At 32.5% G+C, this 24,819-nt stretch overlaps 1 protein-coding gene across 4 annotated transcripts in view; it reads right to left on the bottom strand.

Moving 5' to 3' along the window:
• Positions 1-23,639, bottom strand: part of LOC148628421 (uncharacterized) — a 45,521-nt gene extending 21,882 nt beyond the window's left edge. For 2 of the 4 annotated variants that reach the window (XM_088587216.1, XM_088587224.1), the window contains exons 1-7: positions 17,583-23,639; positions 11,303-11,415; positions 11,030-11,074; positions 6,461-6,604; positions 5,102-5,122; positions 4,305-4,397; positions 1,993-2,133 (exon numbers count right to left, since the gene is read on the bottom strand). In XM_088587216.1, coding sequence (XP_088443342.1) covers positions 1,993-2,133; positions 4,305-4,397; positions 5,102-5,122; positions 6,461-6,604; positions 11,030-11,074; positions 11,303-11,415; positions 17,583-23,139 — 6,114 coding nt within the window. In that variant the 5' untranslated portion in view covers positions 23,140-23,639. The remainder of the gene's footprint in view (positions 1-1,992; positions 2,134-4,304; positions 4,398-5,101; positions 5,123-6,460; positions 6,605-11,029; positions 11,075-11,302; positions 11,416-17,582) is intronic. The other 2 variants (XM_088587231.1, XM_088587241.1) reach the window with 1 other exon arrangement.
• Positions 23,640-24,819: the final 1,180 nt, after the last annotated feature.

Below are 24,819 nucleotides of genomic sequence, written 5' to 3'. Positions count from 1 at the left end.
CCACCCGCCACCGAGTGCCAACACGGGCGATGCTAGGACTCTACGGATTTCCAGCAGATAGCATCAGGGATTCCAGAGACAACATACTCAAACAGAGCGTATCTATCAATGGCGCATAGACAGCGTACTACTCGATTGTACCATGAGCCACCGCCTTCTTCATTTGCCATTTGTAAGCTTTTGAAAATCTTAGAAACATTGGATTAAACAAAATGCCATCAGTAATGCAGGTGGACAAATGAACCGGGTCCATCCAATCTCCCGTTTAGATGACCTAAGAGCCGAGTGGAATATACAGCCGTATCCTCGATCATCCAGCCATCAATGACACAGGGGTTACGTCACGACTGGAGTCTAGATACGACCTTCATCCACTAGGACCTCCTCGCCCACCAATAACTCACGGGTTGCAACTCACGGCAATCAAGTAGGTGAACTTTAAACACCGGGCCCACGGTCGATGTTCGGATCGCTTTAGTCAGGCCTCTAACTTTTGACCTTTCCAGCATGGGTAACCCTACCAGGAGAAAAAACTCCAGCTGGCATAGCTCTTAGGATCACTGAGGCACGCAAGCTCCCCTACCACGACAAGGATAGCGATCCACAGGGGGGCCGCTGATTTGAGTTAAAATATGTAATGAAAACAGTTGGGCAGGTTTTAAAATGACCGTTAAGAGCAGATTTGACTGTATATCAAACAACCTCAAGACTTCAATTTTTGTTTAAATCAAATGAAGTTAAATATGGACCATAAAAACTAACCACAAAATGATTATGCCAAGTAGATCCTTTGAATATCATCTTAGTGGTTTCCCTAAAAGTAAGTTTGCAATGCAATAGTTTTGTGTTAAGTAAACTCAGATTAATGACAAGTTTGCTACAAGTAGCCATATGTCTGTGTCACTGTAAAAAAGTTGAAGTGCAAATTTCCCATAAGTCATAATAAACTTGGACAATCAAATGCAATATGATCAACTACACATTGTGACTAACAATCCTGAAAAATTTGAGCAACATTCCAATTGTTGTAAAAATTCCAGAATTCTGAAAAAAAATGTATCAAATCAAATGATGAGAGGGTATGATCTAGTATATATTTTGACTTACATTCCAACACTAAATTGGAGCAGTAGTGTCCAAGGAGTTACTCCCACAATGTGTGCCTATAGTAAGCCATGTACAAGTTCAGCAAAATCTAGAAACTTTTGTAATATTTGTTAAATCAAAATGGTGGTGCAATATGACTAAGCACATATAGTAAATAACGATCCTACAAAATTTGAACAAAAACCATAAAGCAGTTTAAGAGGAGTTGGGTCCACAAAATGTTCCTAGAATGTAGCATGTACAATATCGACAATGCCATTTATCAAATCAAAATAGTACAGCAATATGATCAACTACATTTGGTGACTAACAATCCTACAATTATGAATGAAATCTGTCAAGCAGTTTCAGAGAAGTTGCATCCACAAAGGGCTACTGTAGTGTATCATGTACAAGTTCAACAAAGTTTCATAACTCCAGTAAAATTTATTGAATCAAAATGTCAGGGCAATATGATAAACTACATATGGTGACTAACAATCCTTCAAAATTGCTGCTGGAAACATAATTTAATATTGATTTGCATATTTTAAGGTACATCTGCTACAGAATATGCAAAAATAAAATGCTTCACAGAGCTCGGCTAGATACACCTACAGAGGTTGAACCATGACTAGATAGGGCAAATAAGGATACAAAATTCAAGCTTAATACAGCCCTTAATTTGGATTGTGATTAAATATAATACACAGGATAATGTTTTATCCAAAAAGGAAGCAGTCAAACATCTCAAATACTTGCAATTAAACAATTAACATGAACAGACAAACAGACAAAATGCTTTATATAGATCCCAGAATTTTGGTTCTGTATCTGTAGAGTATGATAAAAAAAATCAAAAGATTAAAAATGTATAAAAATTCCCTTTACAAAAACTAGGCTTACTTTTTCTGGATGTGGTGGAGATGATAAAGCTGGTCTAACATAAGTTGCCTTGATGTTATTAACAGTCTGAGATTCGAGAGCCATTTTCCATTGTCCATATTCTTTGTCTGTGGGACATCGTACCATCAAAAACCGCCCCCTCTGAAGAGAGTAAATTATAAGATATATATGTTGTATACTTTATAAATATATTTCTATATTACACTTCATTCAAGATTGAAACAACTCAGTGTGAAGTTTTGACATAACATACATATTTGACACTTAAGGAATGAAGAAACAACCTCAACCATGTGGTGCACGATGAATAACCTGTGTAGCAGGTTATTTTCAAATGTGCACCACAGACATCAATGTTATTTCAAGTAGACCGAAAAAATATAACATAATTTGGAACATAATTCTATAATCTATAATAAGATTATAGGATTATGTTCCAAAATCGAAAATCTTAATACACAGAAATATCAAAGAAATCAAGATCGAAGATTCAATTTTTGTTAAAATGAAACAAAACTTAATTTCAGATCTTTTGAATCTTAATGTTGACCCAATTTGAAAAAAAGGACTCAAATGCACTATAAAATCCATCAGATCAGAGTGTACTAACAATTAAAAGTTTGTTGAATGAAGTTTAATTTTGGACCAGTTTGAAAACAGGGACCAGAATCTATAAATCTAAATACACATTAAAATAAAACAATTGACATTTAGTCAAAACCTTAAATCTAAGCAACTTATACAAAGTTTTGTCAAATGTTTTCTTTGCTCCTTATTCCCAAACACTTAAGGCAATACTATGAACTCCTGTAGTAAAATTTTATTAAGGACCATTAACATTATTCAAGTGAACACTCAAAAAAAAAAACAAATTTGTAAGAACCAGAACATTAATAATGATAGCATGGTACCATTCTACAGTCAAACTTTTTGCAGCCGTTTAAAAAATTAGAAATAAAATATTTCTGAATTGTTCCTTATAAAAATATTTGAGGAATTACAGGTTTTATACTTATTTTTCCTCAGGAAGATAAAAACAGTAATTATATTTGTTTGATTAAGTTTAACACCAGCCATTACCAGACCTATTAATGCTACTTGACAACCAACATTTTGACTGTATTCTATAGAAATGATTTGTAAAATTGAGAAAGTAGTTGGATATTAACATACAAGAAGGTAGCAGAGATTCACAATCCTTTAAACGTAATTTGCAGTCAAGATTCATAGAAAATATAGAAAATTGGTAACTGAGTAAACACCTCTGCATTTCTACAATCTGATTATAAATTCCAAAAGCCTCCCATCCTACCTTTATTCTTGGCCAAATCCATATGTAAAACTGGTATTCTCTTTACATACAGTCAAACCTTGTTAAGTCAAAGTCAAAGGGACCAGGCAAAAATGTTTGAGTTATCAGGTTCTAGCCATCCAAGGTCAAGTAAACCAAGAAATAACTTCACTTACCAGAATACTCTGATCTGATAGTGATGTTTTGTGCTACATATCGAAAAACAATTGTGTTGTATCAATAAGGTCCTAAATGCTGAGTGACACTGACATGACAATTCTTGTTGATTTTTTTTTCTTTCATCCGAAATGTTCTAGTACATAACATGTTGCTTTGAAAATTTCAAAATAAAGTTCATTCTAACGATAAAATTTCAGATTCACTGGCGAAATGAACAGTCATTGAATTACCTCAGTTGCTATCATCTGTTTGGTGTGTAGTGTATGTTGGATATCTTTTCAACAAATATAATTTATTAGTAATTTTTTTATGATCATCAAAATATCCGATATCACTGTTGATGTGAATTCCAAAGTGTGATTAAATCAAATTTGTTCTTTAACTACATAAGCTATTTTGTATTAATACACAATTTAAGTCATAAAGGTGTCAACAAAAGTTTACATAAGCCACCCTTAACGTTGTAAAAACAAACTTTGGTCATGCTTTGTAATAAAGCAATCAGTTTTATCACAAACTAGTTGACTTCGACTCATCAGAGTTAAATAACCTTGAATACCTATTGAGGGAACTGACTGAAAACCTCAAGTTATCCAAAGTTTCGATTCATCCGAGTTCGAGTCATTAGAGGTAAAATTGTATTGGACCAAGGAGAGTTATGATAGGACTATCTAATTAGTTCAAGTTATCCAAGATTTCAAACTCTTCCAAGTTCATCACATTGAGGTTAAACTGTATGTAGCTTTAGAAAACTGGCGAAATTAAAGTTAACAAATATTAAAATACAAGAAATAAACAAGTAGAAAATGTTATAAACCAAAAGTAGATTAACAATAATAACCCCATCATCCACTCCAAGAACTCGGTTTCCAAGATCTTCTATTTTACCACCCATCAACTGTACACTATCACTTGGTTTGTCTCTGTTACTTGTCTGAAATCATAAATATATTGTACATATATAGACTTTCAGTAATTTATGATGTCCCAAAAAAGAATTGATTACCCGGTACTATTTTGATTTGTAGGTTATTTATCTTTTTATTTATATTTATCTGTTTTGTTTAGTCTAGAAATATTTGTAAAGGTATTCTAAAATATACAGAAGTATGATATGATTAATAAATGGAAAGTTATAATGAATTTTTAAAATTGTTTGTATGTTTTTATCATCTTATATGAAGAAGTAAATCAATACCAAAGGTAGGAGAGATAAAGGTAAAGGACATCCATGCATTCATAGCATTTTTCTAGCAGTGTCATTCCATGCAGATTGTGTTGTATAACATGCAGCATGTTTTCATGGCAAGTAAAAAAAAATTTCTTCTCCAAAAATTGTTTAAATGGATATTCTATCATGTAAAATATATTATACAAATTTTCAGTATTTATCTCCCTTAGACTGTGAAAACAAAATATTTCATACTGAACAAAAGAAAAACATTGAAGTAAAACCAATGATAAAAATGTAACAAAGTTTAAAAATCACATAACAAAATGAAAGTATACCACAATAACTAAAGTGAAAGTTCAACCATACCAAGGGATACAGATATATCATACCAATTAGGGTAATGGACAAAATAAATATAAGTGGTAACCATAAATGAACCAATTATCCATAACAACAATTTATACCTGTTGATCCTCTGATAAGCCCTGGTCAAAATAAAAAAAAGTTCAAATAATATCTGTTAAATACTTTGTAAGTCAGATTACATATCAGGCACCCCCTAAGCATGGCGGAAGGATGGACAGAGTCAAGGTGCTACTTGACCTGACTTAACCATTGTTGATGCATGCAAAAATTTCTTAATTTTATCAGTTTCCTCAATTGATTTCAAGCTTTCTCTTTTTAAATTCTTAAACAATAAAACATGAAAAATGAACAGAATTATTGTTTCAAGCAGTCACTGTTTTCAAACAAAACTCGAAACAATAACTGCAAACATTCACTCAACTTAAAAATACATGTTATTATCCTCAATTCCAGTAAAGGCTGCAAAAATCAATAATGCAATTTTCTGGTGACCCATTTCTATCAAACTTTGTACAGTATACTATCAAGAGAAATCATAACAACTCTTTTTATAGAAATCAACCTCACTGACAAACATTTTCAAACCACTTTCACTAAAATATGAGATCGGTTTCATTTCTTTGTTATCAAAATCCCTTCATCTAATAATTACTATTTATTTTGTGCATTATAACCTTTTCTCAAATAATTATGTTTAAACTAAACCCTATGTGGAAATCGAACAATAATTTAAAATTCTACCATATACGTCAAACCCTGAACAGATGGGGCAAATATGAACAGAAAATTCAAGCTTAATACAGCTCTGAATTTTGATTGTGATTATATGTATGACACAGGATAATATTATACCTAGAATGCATACAGTCAAGCAATGTAAAAAATTGTAATAAGAATTTTTAAGGATAACATGAACAGACAAACAGATGGAAGTACAAAGTGCTTGCCATAGATCCCAGACTACTGTATCTGTATTTGTAGGGTATGATAATTAAAATATATTAAGCCCAGATCAAAGAAATAATTCCCAATGTCATGGCATTTGATGGAAGTCTGAAAACAGGAAATTTCTCCATATTTGTATGAATTAAGTCCCATAACTCAAAAATGTAAAAGCCAAAATATACAAAAAAATCATGACGAAGCTTACACTAACAGATATAATATAAAACTATTCAACAAAGTTTCAAGAAAAAGCATTTTCAGGATATCACACACAAATGGGAAAAAATGAATTAAGTCCATTAACTAAAAAATAAATAAATATTAAAAGCGTCTTCTAATCAATCAAAAGAAACAATTCACAAAATTTAATAAATACCCAAAAGCACTTGTCAAAAAGTTTAGAAAGTTTCCCTTGTAAGTTGATCTCTCTATGAGAAGTTATATGATTCAGACCTAACTAAATGGAGAGATTCAATCAATAAACCATGGAAGACAGTATCAATAAACCACACCTCATAATAATGTAGCCAGCCATCTTTAGCTCTGAAAAATCTTCTTTTCCAGGTTTTAAGCAGTGTTGCTTTCTTCTTGTTCATAGGTAGTTTTTCCATAAGACCTTCCATATTAACAAACTGATGAGATACATCCTCTGCTGTCTACAAAGATATAACATGAAGACAGTGACAGTTTATCTATCAAGGAACCAATTTTCTTAGATATTTTGGTTTGGTCAACTAATATAAATACATACAATAACATACCTTTATCATAGATGAATGCAATAGTTAAACTAGATAAAATGATGCCCCCGCATTTAACCTTCATACAGCTATATCATAACTCATAATTGTAAAAAGCACCTTATCAGATGTGTTATTGTGTCTATGAGACACAAATGATGCCCCCGCATGTGGTTTCGAGTAAAACTCAGCATAGCTGAACGAAACTTAAACTCAATCTGTAACTAATCATGACAGACAACCATACTAAAAACCAGTCAAATATCTTCAAGCATTTACAAAAAAAAGGTAAAAAACTATTATTTCAATACAATTTTTATTGTGCAGGGCCCATTATTTTGGTAAAACTCAGCATAGAAGAATGAAACTTACACTTGATTTGTAACTAATCATGACAGACTCACATGCCAAAAAGCAGTTCAATATCTTCAAGGATTTACAAAAAAAGTGCGGAAAACTGTTATTTCCATGAAATTTTTTAAGTCCAGGGCCCAAAATTTTGGTAAAACTCAGCGTAGCAGAACAAAACTTTAATTCGATCTGTAACTAATCATGAAAGACTCACATACAAAAAATCAGTTCAATACCTTCAAGGATTTTCAAAAAACGTGCAGAAAACTTACGGGACAGACAAAATTACATATGGAATTACAGACGGACGGCGCTACAGACGGACAGAATTACAGACGGACAGGATTACGGACAAACGGACAGGGGTAAAACAATATGCCCCCCAACTTATCGTTGCGGAGGCATAATAAATTCCAACAGTTTAAAGTCATAATGAACTAATAATATTACAGAAATTAAATAAATGTTTATCATTGCATGGTTCAAATCATAAGATTTACTCTTAAAATTTTAGAGTGACAGATAAAGAATAAATTCATTATATCTAAAATCACATGGATTTTTATCCATGTGTATTTAAATTTCCTATATCATTACATATAGTGAAAAATGGGAAAATCCTAAAAATTAAAATGGCTTACAATTTATGCCCCATCTACATAAAACAACATACTAAAATTCATTTACCTATGTGGAGTTGAAATTCAGATGGAGTGATGGAAGGATGGGTGGAAGAACATGGTGATCCCAATTTACCACAATCATTGAGTTGGGGATATCATTCTGTGAAGGCACAACCTCAGTGGTCAAACCCTGAACAGTTGAGGCATGTGGGGCAAGTTTGGACACAATTTTAGTTTTTGACACACTTAAGCATAGGGACTTACAGTTCATTAAGGATACAACAATTGGTTTGGAAACTATATTGCACAAAATTTAAAATTAAAGCAAAAATATTCAAAATCAGACCAAAAATAAACTAGAGGCTTTAAAGAGCCTAAAATGCTCACATGGTTTTATTACCAACCATCTTTTTTCCTGGATTAAATTCCTAACATTCATACCTAAGGAACAATTATATTAATTTTCATTAAATTCTGTCATGTAGTTTTTGAGGAGAAAAAATTTTAAAGTAATAGCATTAAGGCTACATCAATTAATTTGTAGATTCTCATCCACATTTGCCCCAACTAAAAAGGGCCCGGCCCAATTTTTTTTACTTATACACAATAATATAGACTTCCGGTCAAAAAACAGGTAAAGAGGTGTATGTTTGCAGAATATCTTGATATTTTTCGGCAGATCTCAGAATGGTTTTCGTTGTTAGAATTTAAGAAATAAAGCCTTGGTATGGCACAAACATAACTGAAAGTACACATTTCCAGGATTTCTTCTACAACAAATACATCAGCAGGAATAAGATTTTACAAATCATGGAAAAATAAAAAATATAATCCCCCCATTCACCCCATTTTTTTAGTTTTTTAGTTTTTGGATGAGAATCTACAAATATATTTGATGTGGCTTAATATGGCAAAAAGACGTTAAAGGAGGGCAATAACTCCAACATGGCTAAACAGATTTACATAAAAATTTGACCACTGATAGATCTCATCATGCAGAACATTTAAGCCAATGTCAGAATTTGGCTTAACGTAACAGTTTTGGAGATGTATACAAAAAAATTCTGTCTGATCCCTATGTTCCACTTTAGCAACAGTGGCCATGTTTTTCAATGAATCAAAAATCCCCACATAATTCTATGCAAAACACCATCAGGAAGATTCATACCAAGTATGGTTCTAATTTGTCTGGTAGTGTAAGAGGAGAAGATTTTTGAAAGAAATAGCATTGAAAAACATCAAAAAAACGTTAAAAAAAAAGGCAATAAATCCAACATGGCTTACCAAATTTACATGAAAATTTGACCACTGATAGACCTAATCATGCTCAACACTTTTACCAAGTCAGATTTTTGCTAAACCCTTATGGTCTTGGAAATATATGTGAAAAACTTCTGTCTGACCCTTATGTTCTATTTTCAGTAATGGTAGCCATGTTTTTCGAAGGCTCTTAAATCCCAACACCATTTCTATGCAGTATACATATCAATTTTGGTTGAAATTGGCCCAGTTGTTTCAGAGAAGAAGTTTTTTGAATTAGAGGCTCTCTATCGCTAACCTAGAGAAACTGAAATCATAAGGTCATTTCACTAGATCATTAAAAACTTAAATGGCCACTGGTGACCATCTTGTATAATCAAGCGGAACCAAATTTTATCAGACGTTAAAGTTATTCCTTTTATTATTTCTGCTAAGTTTGGTCATTATTAACTAAAAGCAAAGATATCCACATAGGCCAAAATGTGTTTCCCCATACAATGTCAATGGCGACTTAAAGTGGCCACAGCCACTCATTGAGCCCCCTGAGCTACACAAAAAAGTGAATCATATGTAGAAGGCATTGAGGTCATTAACCCTATTAAGTTTAAAGACTTAAGCACCTGGGGTTACAATGAAGTTGATCTTTGAAAACTGGCCAATCAGAGGCTTAAATGGCCTCAGGAGGCTATCTTGTTTAATCACATGGAATCATCATCGATCAGATGTTAAAGTTGACCGTTTTATTACCTCTGCCTAGTTTAGTCAATATTGGTTTAGCAAAAGCAAAGACATAGGTCAAAATGAATTTCCCCATAGGGTTTTAATGGCAACTTTGAGTGACCACAGCCACCCACTGAACCACCTGAGCCTATCAACAAAATAAAAAATACCATGAACAGATGGCTATTTTTTCTCAAGAACATTCATGCTAGGTTTTGTTACAATCAATCCAATAGTTTTCAAGGAGAAGATTGTCAAAGTTTGAATAAAAAATTTGGGAAAAAATCCATTTCAGGACATATAACTTATTTATCCGTCAACAGATCTTTCGGAAAATCTCCACATGGGTCCATCCTATTATATTGAACAATTTTACACCCCCAAGATTTTAGCTAAACTCAACTGCTTTTTAATCCTTTGTAAAATTCTGCACTTTGACCCCTATCTTCTATTTTTAGTAACCACAGCCATGTTTTTTAGCAAATCAAAAATCCCCACATCAGTTCTTTTGAGTAAACCTTAGCAAACATTCAAACCAAGTTTGGTTCTCAATGGTCTAGTAGTGTCAGAGGAACAAGACTTTTGAAAGAAATAAAATTAAAAATAGCAAAATTAATAACTCCAACATGGCTTAACAGATTATTATAATCACCAATAAATCTCATCATGCTGAACACTTTTACCCAATTAGCATTTAACTATGGTTTTAAGATATACTTGAAAAACTTCTGACCCCTATGGTCTATTTTTAGTAACAGTGGCCATGTTTTTTAGCGAATCTAAAATCCCCACATCTGTTCTACTGAGGATACTTTAGGGAACATTCATACCGTTTGCCTCTAATTGGTCTGGTTGTGTCAAAGGAGAAGATTTTTTAAAAAATACTAACATTAAAATTAACGAAAAAACATTGAAAAAGGCCAATAATTGCAAAACAGCTTAACAGCCTATGACAAAAATTTGATCATAGATAGATCTCATCATGCTGAAAACTTTTACCCCATGTCAGAATTTGGATTACCCCTACCACAAAAATACTCTCACAGTAATCCACTTGGAAAGCTGAATTGGATGACAGAGTTATAGCTACTGGCCTTGCATTTTCACTATTATTTTATTACTTAAGTGTGGGAGAATATATAGTTTGTACAGAACTATGAAAAGTTTTTGTAAAAAGGATGAAAGTAAAAATTGAAATTAACCTGACCAACAAGGTACTGGATGACATTAAAATATTGTAAAGGGCCCTTATTCTGCAAATTGGCTAGTAAAGTAATTTTAAACAATTTGTGTAGAGCCATAAAATATGTGTAAGATAAACGATTAAGAACATGTATAAACAAAGAAATTATTATCAGTCGTCTGATCTGTTGCTTTGGTTACCTACATCTTTGTTCAGCTGAACTGTATACAGCACACTCAGTAGTTTGGTCTGGAATAGAAATTAGTACAGTATTTTAAAACTATGGATTTACCTTAAGCTGTTAAAAGTTAAGGAATATCCTCCCATTAACATTTTACACCAAGTATCTATGGACAATAATAAAATCAAATATAACATCCACAAACCAAAGAAAACAACAATAACTACATCACTAATAGCACTACATTGCAAATACAATTCTTCTGTCCATAATGATCTATATTTAAAATAACCTACTGGATCCCAGTTGATCAAATTAATTCTGTGTGGTGCCACTTCATCATCACCATTGACTTGAACTCCTTTAGCTTCCTCTGGACTAAGGTCAAAGTCATTGGTTACATCAGTATCTGCAAAAATATAGAATTCATTTACCAGTAACAGTTTTTTTTTAAACATCACCATACTCTTTTTTAGTTTCTTTTTAATACTTGTACAAGTTTTTTTTTTTTTTTGGAAAGGGGACTTCCGTGATTTTGACAGATCAGTATAAGAAAATATTTTGCAGGTTTTGTTATTAATTAATTATCAATCTACCTGGTATTTATCTACAATCAAAGTTTTTAAAGGATTGATTATCAATCTATCTGGTATTTATCCACAGTCCAAGTTTTTAAAGGATTGATTATCAATCTACCTGGTATTTATCTACAATCAAAGTTTTTAAAGGATTGATTATCAATCTACCTGGTATTTATCTGATTATCAATCTACCTGGTTTTTATCTACAGTCAAAGTTTTTAAAGGATTGATTATCAATCCACCTGGTATTTTTTAGAGGATTAATTATCCATCTACCTGGTATTTATCTACAGTCAAGAACTGTTATCAATATTAAACCAAGTGATGTGAAATGGCCTACTAAGGGAAATTTTGACTGACTAGTGACTATATCACTCCTTGTATAATTTGCTTGTTTTAGAGTTATAAACAAGGGAGGATGTTGGTTTGCTGACAACGGGGGGGTTGGTCAACCAGCAAAGCAGGTTGATACCTCTGCACAGTGAATGTACAGTAGGGTGTCTTGAAGCCACTTTTGGCACACATCTGACACAAATCCTGCAATCTAGCCTATTTTCTTATACTTTCATGCACATTAAGAAAAGGCATTTTTTTAAAAAAAGGTTGAGAAATTTTTAGACTTGCTACAAAATGGTCAGGATTGAAAATAAGTAAAATGCCTAAGTTTTAAATTTCCCTTACATTTTCATATAATTTGTCTTTTATCTCAACAAAAAGAAGTGCCTGAAGATAAGCTATCTTACCATATTTTGGTGTGTATAGTGCGCATTTATGTATTGTGCGCAGTGCAATTTTGAAGGTCTAAACGTGTGAAAAAATGTTTTTTAGGCTTAGGTTGCAGTAAAATTGTGTAAGACAAAAAAATCGATATTTTGCACTTGATCAATCAATTTATTTACCTTGATGGGGTATTTCCTATGAAAATGTGAAGGAAAGAAACTTCTATGCAGACTAAAACATCATGTAAACATCAGTAGGTACATAAATTGGATAATTCTAATTTTGAAGCATGATAAAATTGACACAGGATGTATGAAATGGCTTATAAAGCAAAATCGAAAGTCGGGGGAAAATCGGATGATATCACAGTATTACCACAGACTACTTAGTGATTACCAAGGATGTAATGAGCAGTAGCATTACAATATTCTGTCCTAACTTAATTAACACAGGAATAAATTTTCAGTTTTAATTTCTGATCAAAACTACAAGACCAGGTGTTCTAATTAATGCTTTAATCTAGAAGTTTCGTTTATCCTGGACTTGACTTTTTTATGAGCAGCTCGACAGGGGTTTCTAGAAAAGCTGAGGATGCTTACCCTCAGGTGCACCTTGTCCGTGCTCCACATTTTTAGTGGAGTCTGAGTTGCTCATTTACTTTTGTTGTTTGTACGCACTATTTTGGTTATTTTTTTTTAATCTTTGTTGTGTTTGTCTGTTTTTCATGTCTGATCTTTATCCCTGGATTTCATTCTTTTTATTTCCACTAGAATCTTGGTTCCGTTGATTACTTTTGTACTATCAAAATGCTACATTTATAATGTATCAAACTGAAAGCAAGGGAGCCAGGATTCAAACAATAATAAAAAAACAATAAGCTAGGGACAAGGACTAGATCAAGGAAATATTACACAACACCGAGAACATGAAATGACTAAAACAAAGCACACTTAAATTAATAGCAAAAAAGGATGAGCCACCCAGAGTCCACTAAAAACTAGGAGAAAACAGAAAGTTGATGTCAAACTGACCAACACCATGATCGCTATACACCTACCACTTTTAAAGCAGGATGTAAAATGAAATCTCAGTGAAACCAATAAAAATGATGTTTGGCTTTATTCTTTTAACTATAGCAGCTATCATACAATACATGTATCAGAAACCATGGTTACTTGTTTTTTTTTTTTTTTTTGTTCTTAGATGATGATCAATTATTTGATGGTTATTTAAGACAATTTGTATTGTGTACATGGAATTGCTTCAGTACCAGGCAGAACAACAACAAAAAGTAGTAGATTCCATCTCAAACGGAATAGACATCAACCTTCTGTTTGCTCCTAGCTTTTAAAGGACTCTGAGTTTTGTTCGTTTCTTAGCAGTTGTTTCCCAAATCTGTGTACTACTATAATACAAGGTCATTTCAAAGTTTTCTTTTAGAGAATGTAAAAAAAAGAGCGTCAAGTAAGAAACAGGTGTGAATTCATATCAGTATCCTTGGCTTTCTACAAACATCAAAGTTAATTTACTATAAGCTATAAGTATTGGTAATTTTGTTTTGTTTAAAAGGCAGTTTAAATCAAAGAAATATCTGATTTTATGAGATTTTGTGAGTCAATGAATTACCAAGGGAACCAAGATTCTAGCAGAAATCAAAAGAATGCATTCCAGGGACAAAGTATAGACAGGGAAACAGACACACATAACAAAGAACATGAAATAACCAAAATAATACCTATTAAGAAACAAAAGTAAATGAGTAAAAATTTGGAGCATGGACCAGGTGCCCCACAAGGGTGAGCATCCTCTGCTTTTTCTAGAAAAAAAACAATTGAGTTAGATGCTAAGTGTTAGAATCAAATTCCCCATTTTCCATCATAAGAAGAAAGTAAATAAAAGTAAGGTAAATATTAAGTATCACTCCAGCTTAGAATCATTCATGGGGTAAAAACCCTACATATTTTTATTTTTGATATTTTGTTTGAATTACCATAGTAAACAGAAATTAACATTCAGTTTTTCATATAACCCATGTTTCTAGGAGATAAAAATTACATAGAATGTACTGTAGATTTTAAAAATAAGGGAGATAACTCCGTAAATAACACTCAAATACAATAGAATCTATTGGATTTTCAATGTTGATTATCTCCTAACAGCAGACAGATTTGAATGAATAATGAAAAAACTTTACTTGCAGGGATTATAATAAAATTGAGTATCTCCTTATGGAGTCTTCTGACAGTAACTTTAAGCAATCATTCATGCAGTGGTGTAATAATTTGAGGTGGCTTTTTCCAACAAAAAGAAAACACATTTCACTTTTACCTATGAAGTATACCTTAACTAAGCAGTATAAAAAATATTTCAAAGCAAAATGATTCTGAAAATTGCCATGTCTGATTATTTTGATGAATATGTTTTCTCATATATGCTTGTTGTAAGTGGGTGTATGATAAATCTCTGTGTGGGTTTTTTTTAAGGTGGGATTTTAGGTATTTGGTAAGTCACTTCAACTTCATCATAACCCCAATGTTCACATGATTTAAATACCTTAACCAAAAAAATCTGTAGGTGGACTTATCTCAAATAATAACATATCATCATTCATCAATATTGTGTCTGAATGAGTGTTATAACAGTCTCATAATTATGTTGTCACACATGCAACATACAATATCACAATAACATTTATTTATAGAAAAGTAAAAGACCATTCAATGTCAATTCTATTATAAGATAGAAATTAAGGGAACAAAGGTTCAGGCAGAAATCTAAAGAATATATTCTAAGGATAAAGACTAGACAGGGAAAATAGACACATACAACAAAGAACATAAAATAACCAAAATAACACATACAAAGCAAAAAAAGTAAATGAACAACTCAGAATCCACTAAAAACTGGGAGGATCAACTAGGTGCACCGGTAGGATAAGGGCCTGTGCTTTTTCTAGAAACAACCAAAGAGTTGCTCATAAAATGTTATATATGGCGTAGACAACAAGGTAGTTCTCAACAGCAGTTCTCAGGATAGAAGAATCCCTATTTTAAACCATCCATTATCATCTTTCAGAAATTTTCTTGGAAAAATTAATGTTCTTTTAATCAGAAGTGTGCTTCTAATGTGGTTATCTCATGTCAATGCTGTATCAATTATTTTCTGTAATCCTAAATTTTGTAAAGTAATTAAAGAATATTGTAACCATCAAACACTGCAATCAAGGCCTTTCACAAGAAATATTTTATAGCAAGTTCTAGAAGTTTTTCAAGAGCTAAATACATAAAGTATTGTTTCTTTCTGTACAATGGTTTTTATTTTCAGTTTTTGAAAGTCAGTGTGTTGCAGACAGGTTCTATGATTTTGATGTTGCTTTTTTAATGGTAATTGTTTACAACATAATTACAATCATAAATACAACTATGGGCAGAAAAATGTACTTTGCCTCAACATAAAAACCCATCAGTTAGATTATCTATCTGATCTTTCTGTATGAACATCTACATATGATGCTAAATCTTCATAAAAAGTTCGATAATGTGTTCATTTTATTTTCTGATTATTTCTGTCTGAAATAGTTTGTGCATTTAGCAATACAATGTCTTACTGCATGTATGCTATGCAACAAAAGTCTGGCAAACTAGTTTTTATGCATTTTTTTTCAAACAGAAACAACTTCAATATAAAATATTTAATTACAGCACATAAAATCATGATGTTCAGGGGATAGAGTTGGAATTCCCATTGATTAAATGACTATTACCTGATGCCTTAAGTACAGTGTACACAATATAATTTGTTGTAAACCATATGTCTTATAAGATTTGTTTTCGTATACTAGAACCTGGAACAGGCACACCAATTTAATTGGGTACTCAAAAATTTTACCCACAAGTAGCAGGAAAAAAACAACGTTCTACATATTATGACAAATGGCAATAACAAAACATGCATGTAGAAAGCATGTTAACTGAAAAAGACTAATTGTATACCACAAATTGTAGCAGGGGACCCCATTTTAGGTAGTTGACTGAACAAATGAGAAAATTTAAAATTCATTCAGACAATTCAACAAATATTGGTAGAAAGTTCAACAATTGTACAGTTTTATGAAGTTTATAAAATGATTGTCATTTAATGAAAAGAAGACAAACTCTATCTCTTGAACATCATCACCAAATGCGCTATAACACAATCTGTTATTCACATAACAGAAGAACCAAAAAAAGTAATTTCCTTCACATTGCCATTATGAGACTTATCAATGAAATGTTTGGATTTTACTGGTTCAATGAAAACGTCCTTATAATTTATTATTTAATCCTTAATATCCTTAATGTTGTGTGCACAAGCAAATTTAACATGTCTACAAACAAGTTAGTATAATGTTGCAGGAAGCCCATAAATGCTAATTTAATCAATTGAGCAAAGAACAGAGCAATATTTCAAAAGCAGATAAAGTATGGTATGTGCTTCAAACAGGAAGCTAGCAGTGAAAGGTTAAATTCATAAATGATTAAGTTTAAACTCTCAAAAAAGACAATAGATACTAGTGTAAAAATTAGGGTAATACAAAGCTTAGCCTTCCTTTGCCTTCCTTTTCTTATGATGAAAAATCAATGTTTGAAGTTTCATTCTGATTACATGTACAATGCACTTAGCTCCATTGAGGTATCAGTATTTGATACAAATATATGATTCAAAATGGGTATTAGAGAAGAATTTGGGATTTTTTTTTGTTTTTTTTTTTATTTGTTTTTGTTTTTTTTTCTGTTTTCTTTTTTTTTAAAATCATACATGTAATTGGTAGGAAAATTTCTGAAGTAACAGAAACATAAGTGTAACCAGAAAGAAAGGCATACCCTTGATACATGTCAATTTAAAAAAAAAAGATAAACTGAATAGGACACATTTAAAATATTTTTTTTTAGCACAGGTAATATAATACAGATAGTAAAAATTTGGATTTCACACTTGTCAACTTTACATTTGAAGCATTGGAATGTCAAGACATAACCACAGTTCGGAGACAATGGTTTACCTTGCTATGGTGACTCCTAATAAGATATTACAAAGCATTTTAAGTGTTAGATAACAATACAGGATCTAGCATATCATGCTATATCAAAAGGCAAGAGTCATTTCACTGGCAAGACACATGCTTAATGAAAGTCATATACAAATTATGCCCTTGTAAAATTGTAAATTGCAGCAGATATCATTCAGAGTTCAAAAAAGCATTATTGCATGTTGGGATAAAGTCATTTCTTTTTACCTCTAAAAGGTGAGGAGAGTTTCTTTTTTCTGGGAGGAGCCTTGAGTGTTTTAGATTCACTATCCTGATCAGAGTTTTTTTCTATATCACTATTTATCCCAATATTTTCGCAAGCAGTCTTTGCTAAGCTTAACTGCTCAAATATGCTAGGTCGTTTTGGTGACATTGGAGGGGTTTTCTTTCCATTGTTGATATTTTTGTCTATGCTTATTTTTGAAACACTGTTAACTATCTTTGAAGATTTCCCATTTTGCACCAAGTTTATACTAGAATCATTTCTATTTACATCATGTGTAGTTTTGTCTGGTCCTTTTATAGATTCACATCTTTCAACTGATTTTTGACAAGATGGACTTTTGGAATCTTTTCTTGATGCATGTCTTTCAACTGATTTTTGACGAGATGGACTTCTTGAATTTTTCATAGATTCACGTCTTTCAACTGATTTTTGATGTGATGGACTTTTACATTTTTCACCACACTGAAAACTCATGCTCCTGTTGGGACCTGGTGATTTAGATACAGCAGCCTTGATATTTGAGTCAGTTTTACCCTTAGAAGCTCGCATTTTATCACTCCTAATGAAAGGGTTATTTCTAAGATTAGGAAGTTTATAGTCATCCTCATTATCACTTTTAGTGCTTTCTTTTTGAGCCTCTAAAGATTTACGTCTACATAGTCTATGTTCAGGCTTTGGGGAAACAACTCTTTCTTTCTTGCTCTTATCAAGGTTAACAATTTTCCCCTTGATTTTGACTTCACTACTTCTAGGTGGACTCATTCTTCCATTAGGTGATCCAATAAAATTGTCATTTTTAGCAGTAATAACAGGCTTCTCTTTTCTAGATTTCTGAGGAGATAATGGAATTTTCATATTTTGTTGAACCTCAGTGTTTGTAAGACCTTCCATATTTGTCTTGGAAATATCCTGATGATAGCCACCATTAATTGTTTGGTTAGTCCTTGAAGGTTTAGAACTACCATATAGCAAATCCTCAACTTCTAATCTCTTAGGTTTTTGTGCCTTTTTGGTGTCATAGCCATTTGTTTTTAGTGTACTATCATCAGATCCTGAACATTTTTCTTTCCCTACTAATGATTCTACAGAACTTGATTCATTTTTCAAATTAACTCTTGCAATTTCTTCATATCGCTCAAAGTATGTTTTTTTCAGGACATCAACTAGAATTCCTTGACAAGCAGAGCAAAGTTTTTCTTGCAGTGCAGAAACAAGTTTATCAGTGAAAGATCTATCTGAAGCATTCAGGTCAAGATGTTCTTTTTCAACAACTTTTGCATGGTCTAAACCTATTTCAGAATTCCTGCATGATTGCTCTTGTCCATTGAATTTTGCCTCAATTTGATTACACAATTCATGTCTTAAATTACCTACTTTTTCTTCCTTCACATTCTGTGTGACTATTTCTTCAGAAGTATTCACTTTAGTTTGTTGTTGTTTTGTGTTCTCACATTTATCCTTATCCTCTTTAGAAATGTTATTAAATTCTGGTAGGTCTAAGTTCACTTCTTTTTCAACTACTTGAACATTTGAAGAGATAATATCTTTACTTTCAAATGAAATTGATTGAAGATCAGTTTGTGGCATATCATTTTTACTCATGACAGAGCTCTCAGCAAATTTCTTATTTGCAACCTTTTCACCATGTTCTGGGAATTTTTTGCCTGGGAACAAATTGTTATCTATCCAATTATTAATATTTTCCATGTTTTTGTTGTCTTCTGACTGGATTCTCTTTCGTTTTACTTTTGATGAGGCACACACATAGACAAAATGTTCCTTCCTTTCAGTTTCTGTGTGAATGTCATTCTCATTCCAGTAGTCACCAAGAAGTTCGGTTGGTAATGCTTCATAGAATTCCTCATATTCTGATGCTCCACTAATAGTATGATCAGAAGCAGTTTCGTAATAGTCTGTACTAATGCCACCATTATCATCTAATGATTTTCTCTTAGTAACTGGAATAATGTCTTCATTTTCAAATGTGGCATAGTTGTCCTCATCAACTAATTTTGAGTCTGAAGATGCAGAAGATGGATCAGGTATTATTTCCCATTCATCAGCAATAGGAGTTTTTTCCCCTGAACTCTGAGATTTATCCTCAACTGACAAATTGACAGATGATGAAGTATCACTTTTACGGTCCAAAGCATGTATAAGAGTATCAAATAAATTTTTCACTTTGGATTTGCTTTTGGAACTGTCACTAGCTGTGTCTGATTTACTGCTATTATGTTTGCTTGGTGAAGTTTGCTCCTTGCCTTTGCTTTTTTCCTTGAGCAGTTTTTTACTTGAGTTCTCTGCTAAATCTCTCGCCTTTTTTGGTGATTTGGCATCTTTTTTGCCATCAGATGACCCAGTTTTACTTGATGGTGTGTCATCTTTTGAGTTATTCAATGATTCTTTAGATAAAGCTTTCTTATTTTTCTTCAGTACCTCACTAGGATGTGATACAAGAACTTTTGACAACTCAGGCATGTTACTTTTTTTACCCTTTTTCTTATTTTTCTTTTTCTTTGATGAATTTGAACTTGCTGAAGATCTATTGTCATTTTCATCAGATGAAATTTTGTTTGTAGCAGTTATATCTAAAGTACATGCATTTTTTTCAAGAGCGACTTTGTTTGAATCAACTCCACTTCGGTTGAAAGTGGTATCTCTGCTGTTTTCATCATCAAGTTTTGCTACATGTATCTCATTGTCTTTGACAATCTCCTCACTATTATGTTTGTCAATATTCTGATCAGTAAAGATTAGCATTTGACCAACTTCTACTTCACACGAACTTGAATAATTTACTTCCTCATCCAAAATTGTCTCAGACATTTCAATTTCATCCTGAACTGGCAAAGGTTCTTCTGTGGAATGATGTCCATCTTGGTTTGGTGAAATCATGTCATTGTCTGTATCAGGAGTTATTGTTTTATTAGAGTCAATGTTTTCACTCACTTCTCTGTTGAAAAATTCGTAAGAAATTTCATCATTCAATTCAGAAACTTCTGCAGATATGCCTCTATTACCTAAACCTGACAAGTTTCCAGAGAAGAATTCATATGATTGAGTTGTTTGTGAATGACTTCTCAGCAAATCGTTATTGTGACTTGGAAACCCACTTGTGAAATCATAAGAACCAGTCATTTGAAGTTCATTTCTGGATAGGTTGTTTTCATTACCATGGTCCATTGATTGACTTCTTGTATAGTTATATGTATTGTTACTTAGTTCTGTGTTTTCAAAAGCTTCTTTTTGTCTACGACCTGAGCTAATTCCTAGTCTATTTCTTAATGAACCGAATCTAGTAGTAATTGATGTCAAGGTTTCCTCAGACTTATTTTGATAGTCAGCTAAAGATGACTTAAATAGAGGTTGTCTATCTTCTACTTCTTCTTGGTCATTTGTTTGATGGTTTCTTAAAGACCTGCCAAGTAAAGTTCTCTTAATATCAAATCCACTATCACTAGCATCTGAACGTGAACGTGTTATAGTTGGTCTTGAACCAACCAAAGAGTCACGAGCTCTCCTTCTTGGTAATGATGAAGTCTGAATGTTATTTAGCAAAGGGTTCTCTTTCTTGGGTTGATCAAATAAATCATCAATTCTACTAAAAGCATCCCTAGAAACACCAATTGTACCTGTTGATGATTTCCTGGTGTTAAGATTACTTGTGTATGATGAATACTCTGTTGGCTTTGTGTATGATGAATATTCAGATGGCTCTGGAAGAGAATATGGTAATGTTCTGTATCTTACTGAAGAACTTTCATCAGAACTCCCAAACAACATAGATTTAACAGTATCAGATGTTTGCCTAGCATAACTTGATGTGCGAAGACGAGATTTATAATCAGTAGTTCTGTCTTCACTAGACAAGAATCTGTCAGCTGAGACTCCATATGAAGTCATCCTATTTTCATCAGACATTTCTCTATTAGCATTGTCATAGTTAAGAAAATTATTTGTCTTCATAAAATGAGAAAAGTCAGTAGAATCATCTGCAATATTGTTGCGTGAATTTTGAATGTATTGATTATTGTAATTTGAACTCATTTCAAAGAAAGCAACGTTACTTGCATCTACTAGATCTTCCTCATCTTGCTTTTTTATCAAAACAGGATGAGATGGATCATTGCTCAGTTCAGCCAGTGTTTCTGTTTCTACTTGTTCAGATTTAAGACAATGTTTTTCACTTATTTCTATTCCTAGGTCAAAAGTATGATTTTCCACAGATTGTTCTGGTCCTTTAACTGAAGTCTTCTCATTTTCTAAAGTCAAATTACAGTCCCTACCCAAGTCCTTTTCTGTCACCTGGCTTTCTGATATTATTTTTTTGACAGCATTCACATTTACACCTTTCGATTCCTCTTGTTTTGTGTCAATTTGTTCATTGCTTCTCGGATATTCTACACATTCAGAGTTTTTATGAAGCTCAACTTTATTCTCATTGCATTGTTGTGATATTGCATCAGAATACATTTTTTCAGTTCCCTGTAACGATTCTGAAATACAATTACTTCTACTACCAATGTTTAGCACAAGGTTATCTCTTCTCAAACCTCTTTCATGCACAGTTTCTGGTACCACTGAGATAGTATGTGATCTAGTCTCGAGACGATCAGATCTAGAAATTCTAGGACTTTTTGTGACACTTTCATACTTGGTTGTAGGCTGATCAAACAAACTATCCAATCGTTTCATACTTTCACTGACCATGTTGTTTAATCTTTGTTGACCAGAAAAATCAGAAAATGATTTAAAATATTGTTTTTCAACCTTTGGTCCTTCATGATGGATTACAAGCTTAGAAGTATCTATTTCACGATAAGTAGTAGTGATTGGATCAGTGAAAACAGGCAAGCCTGGTGTCAACATTAATTCCTCTTTTTCAGGTACATTCATAAGACTTTGTTTTCCAAACAATGAGCGTTTAAAGCTTTCAATGTCTTCTTCATCTTCAGATATTGATGTATTTGCAACTGAGTCTGATTTTTGTCCAACTGAGTAACTTTCATTTGCATATTCATTTGCAGGTTGTTCTAACTGTTCAGACTGGCCTGTAAGAAGTCCTGTTACACTTTTTGACCTTAGTAAAGGAGTGGAAATATCTTCATTACTGCTTGTGAGTGATGAGGATCTCTCCCTATTCATTGAATTATCATTTGAAGAAACATTTCTCCGCAGGGACAATATATCGAAGTTTTTTGGCCTTGCACCTCCATATTCAGAGTTATTAGGTAAGCTGCCATAGGATTCACTTGTAGTTGATGCCCTCCCTTCAGCAAGAGCTCTACGGCCAAGAAATGACTTTCGTTTTTCTTCATGATTTGCAGTAAGCCTATGTAAGCCAATAGAACCACTTATTTGCTGTCTACGGCTCAAGCGAGTACCAGCATCAGTAGATTCATTACTAGCTGTCATTGCAGATTGTAACTGTCTTTGTTTTCTCATGTTTTCAAGTTCTTGTAGTCTCTGAAGTCTAGAGGCTGTATCAGAGGATGGTGGAGGCCACATGTGAGTAGCTATTGAGGAATATGTTGTCATGTTTAAGTTTTAAATTTTTCCCTGCTTTACTTGATGATAGCCCACTTTTAATATCCAATTATAGATAATTTGAACTTAAAAATTCCATATTTGTTAAGAATATTGTCAATGTGCATATCAGTACTACCTAGTCCTTTCAACAGTGTACATAAATGTTGACTATCAAATCATTTCAAAGTCTCTCACATTTGAAAAGTCGTTATCAGAAAAATTTTTATTTTGTCACAATGAATGACAGACAGATGCATTCATAGGTACTCATCCATAACAAATATTGGTGGTAACTGTCTTACGTCACTTGATGTACTACACACTCAGTAACACATCACTTGTGTAAAATGTCTATGTTCCAATCAATATTCTACCTTACGAAACACAACAATGGTATTTTATATTAAGTCAATATGATCTGATGTAAAATCCGTTATCAAAGAACTATGGAGACACTTTCAATCATATAAAAGACTTTTAAGCATTGACACAAGATTAAAGGTGTGCAAGCATATTTACTTTCAATAAAATAACTGTCCCATTTCCTACACAAAATTTAAACTGTCGACTGCCATAAAATTTAACTGATTGCTACTACCTACATGATTAACCAAACCAAGTAGTATTAAAAACTTTAAAATTCTGGGGATCACCCATGCGTTCTACCTTAAGGCTATAAACAACAATTCTTAAATGTTTATTCATGAGGAAATTTTTACTACCTTACAAGTTTAAAATCTGTTGTTGAGAAAAATATCTGTTCATTATTTGAAAGCCATAACAGGAAAACGTTACAGTTGAGATCATCTGCATAACACAGCAAAATTTATGTATGACTGCATATATCGACAAATATCTTTCCCTTTCTGCAAGGTGTTGCCAATGGCAGCATTTATTGAATGATAAATTTCTCAATCAATTTTACATACCAGACAAACAAAAGTTGGTTGGTATTAAATTATCATGCCTGCAGTTGAAGTAGATCAAATATATCAGATGTTACAATAAATTAAGACAATAACAACTGTTGGGAGTGTAAAGAGATGAAAAGTATGTCTGACTAAAAAATGCATGCATAATCACATACAAACAAAAACTAAAAATTAATGGCATAGATTTTTACCTCAAATGCCTTTTGATAAGTACAAGAAAACACAATGTTATTGTTGTCTATATTAGAACTTAGTTGACTTGATGATCTTCAGCTATTTAGATAAGCTACAATATGAGTCTAACCTTTACTAAATCAATATAAAACAAGTTTGTATCACACTGACCACATATTTCATTTTGTTTGGCCTAACCCTGATTCTATGCCACTGAAAGTCTTGAGAGAGGATAAACATAAATTGTCCAACTGATCTAATCTTTAAAGTAACTATTATACATTTAGAAAATAATAAACTTAATCCATCAAAATCATTCCCACTGATTTAAATGATAATTGTAGTATTATTACAAACTGATATTACAGCATGCATAATGAAGACAGAATATCAATGATAAGATACTTTTTGAGTTACAGATGGCACAAAGTATGTAACATTCACAATATCAAGTGACAAAAAATGGTTAAGTTCAACATGCTGAAAATGTAGGAAAAAAATTTAAGTCCTACATAATAAAGTCTTACATTTTAAATATGTGTATAATCAAAGTTTGAATAATAATTTTGGTTTAATACTTTTC

Source organism: Perna viridis, chromosome 1 (assembly GCF_037379345.1).
Source record: "Perna viridis isolate PV_CMFRI_1.1 ecotype Kerala chromosome 1, ASM3737934v1, whole genome shotgun sequence".
Classification (NCBI taxonomy): Eukaryota; Metazoa; Mollusca; class Bivalvia; order Mytilida; family Mytilidae; genus Perna; species Perna viridis.
The sequence above is the reverse complement of the archived record's forward strand: the minus strand, read 5'-3'. Positions and strand labels throughout refer to the sequence as shown.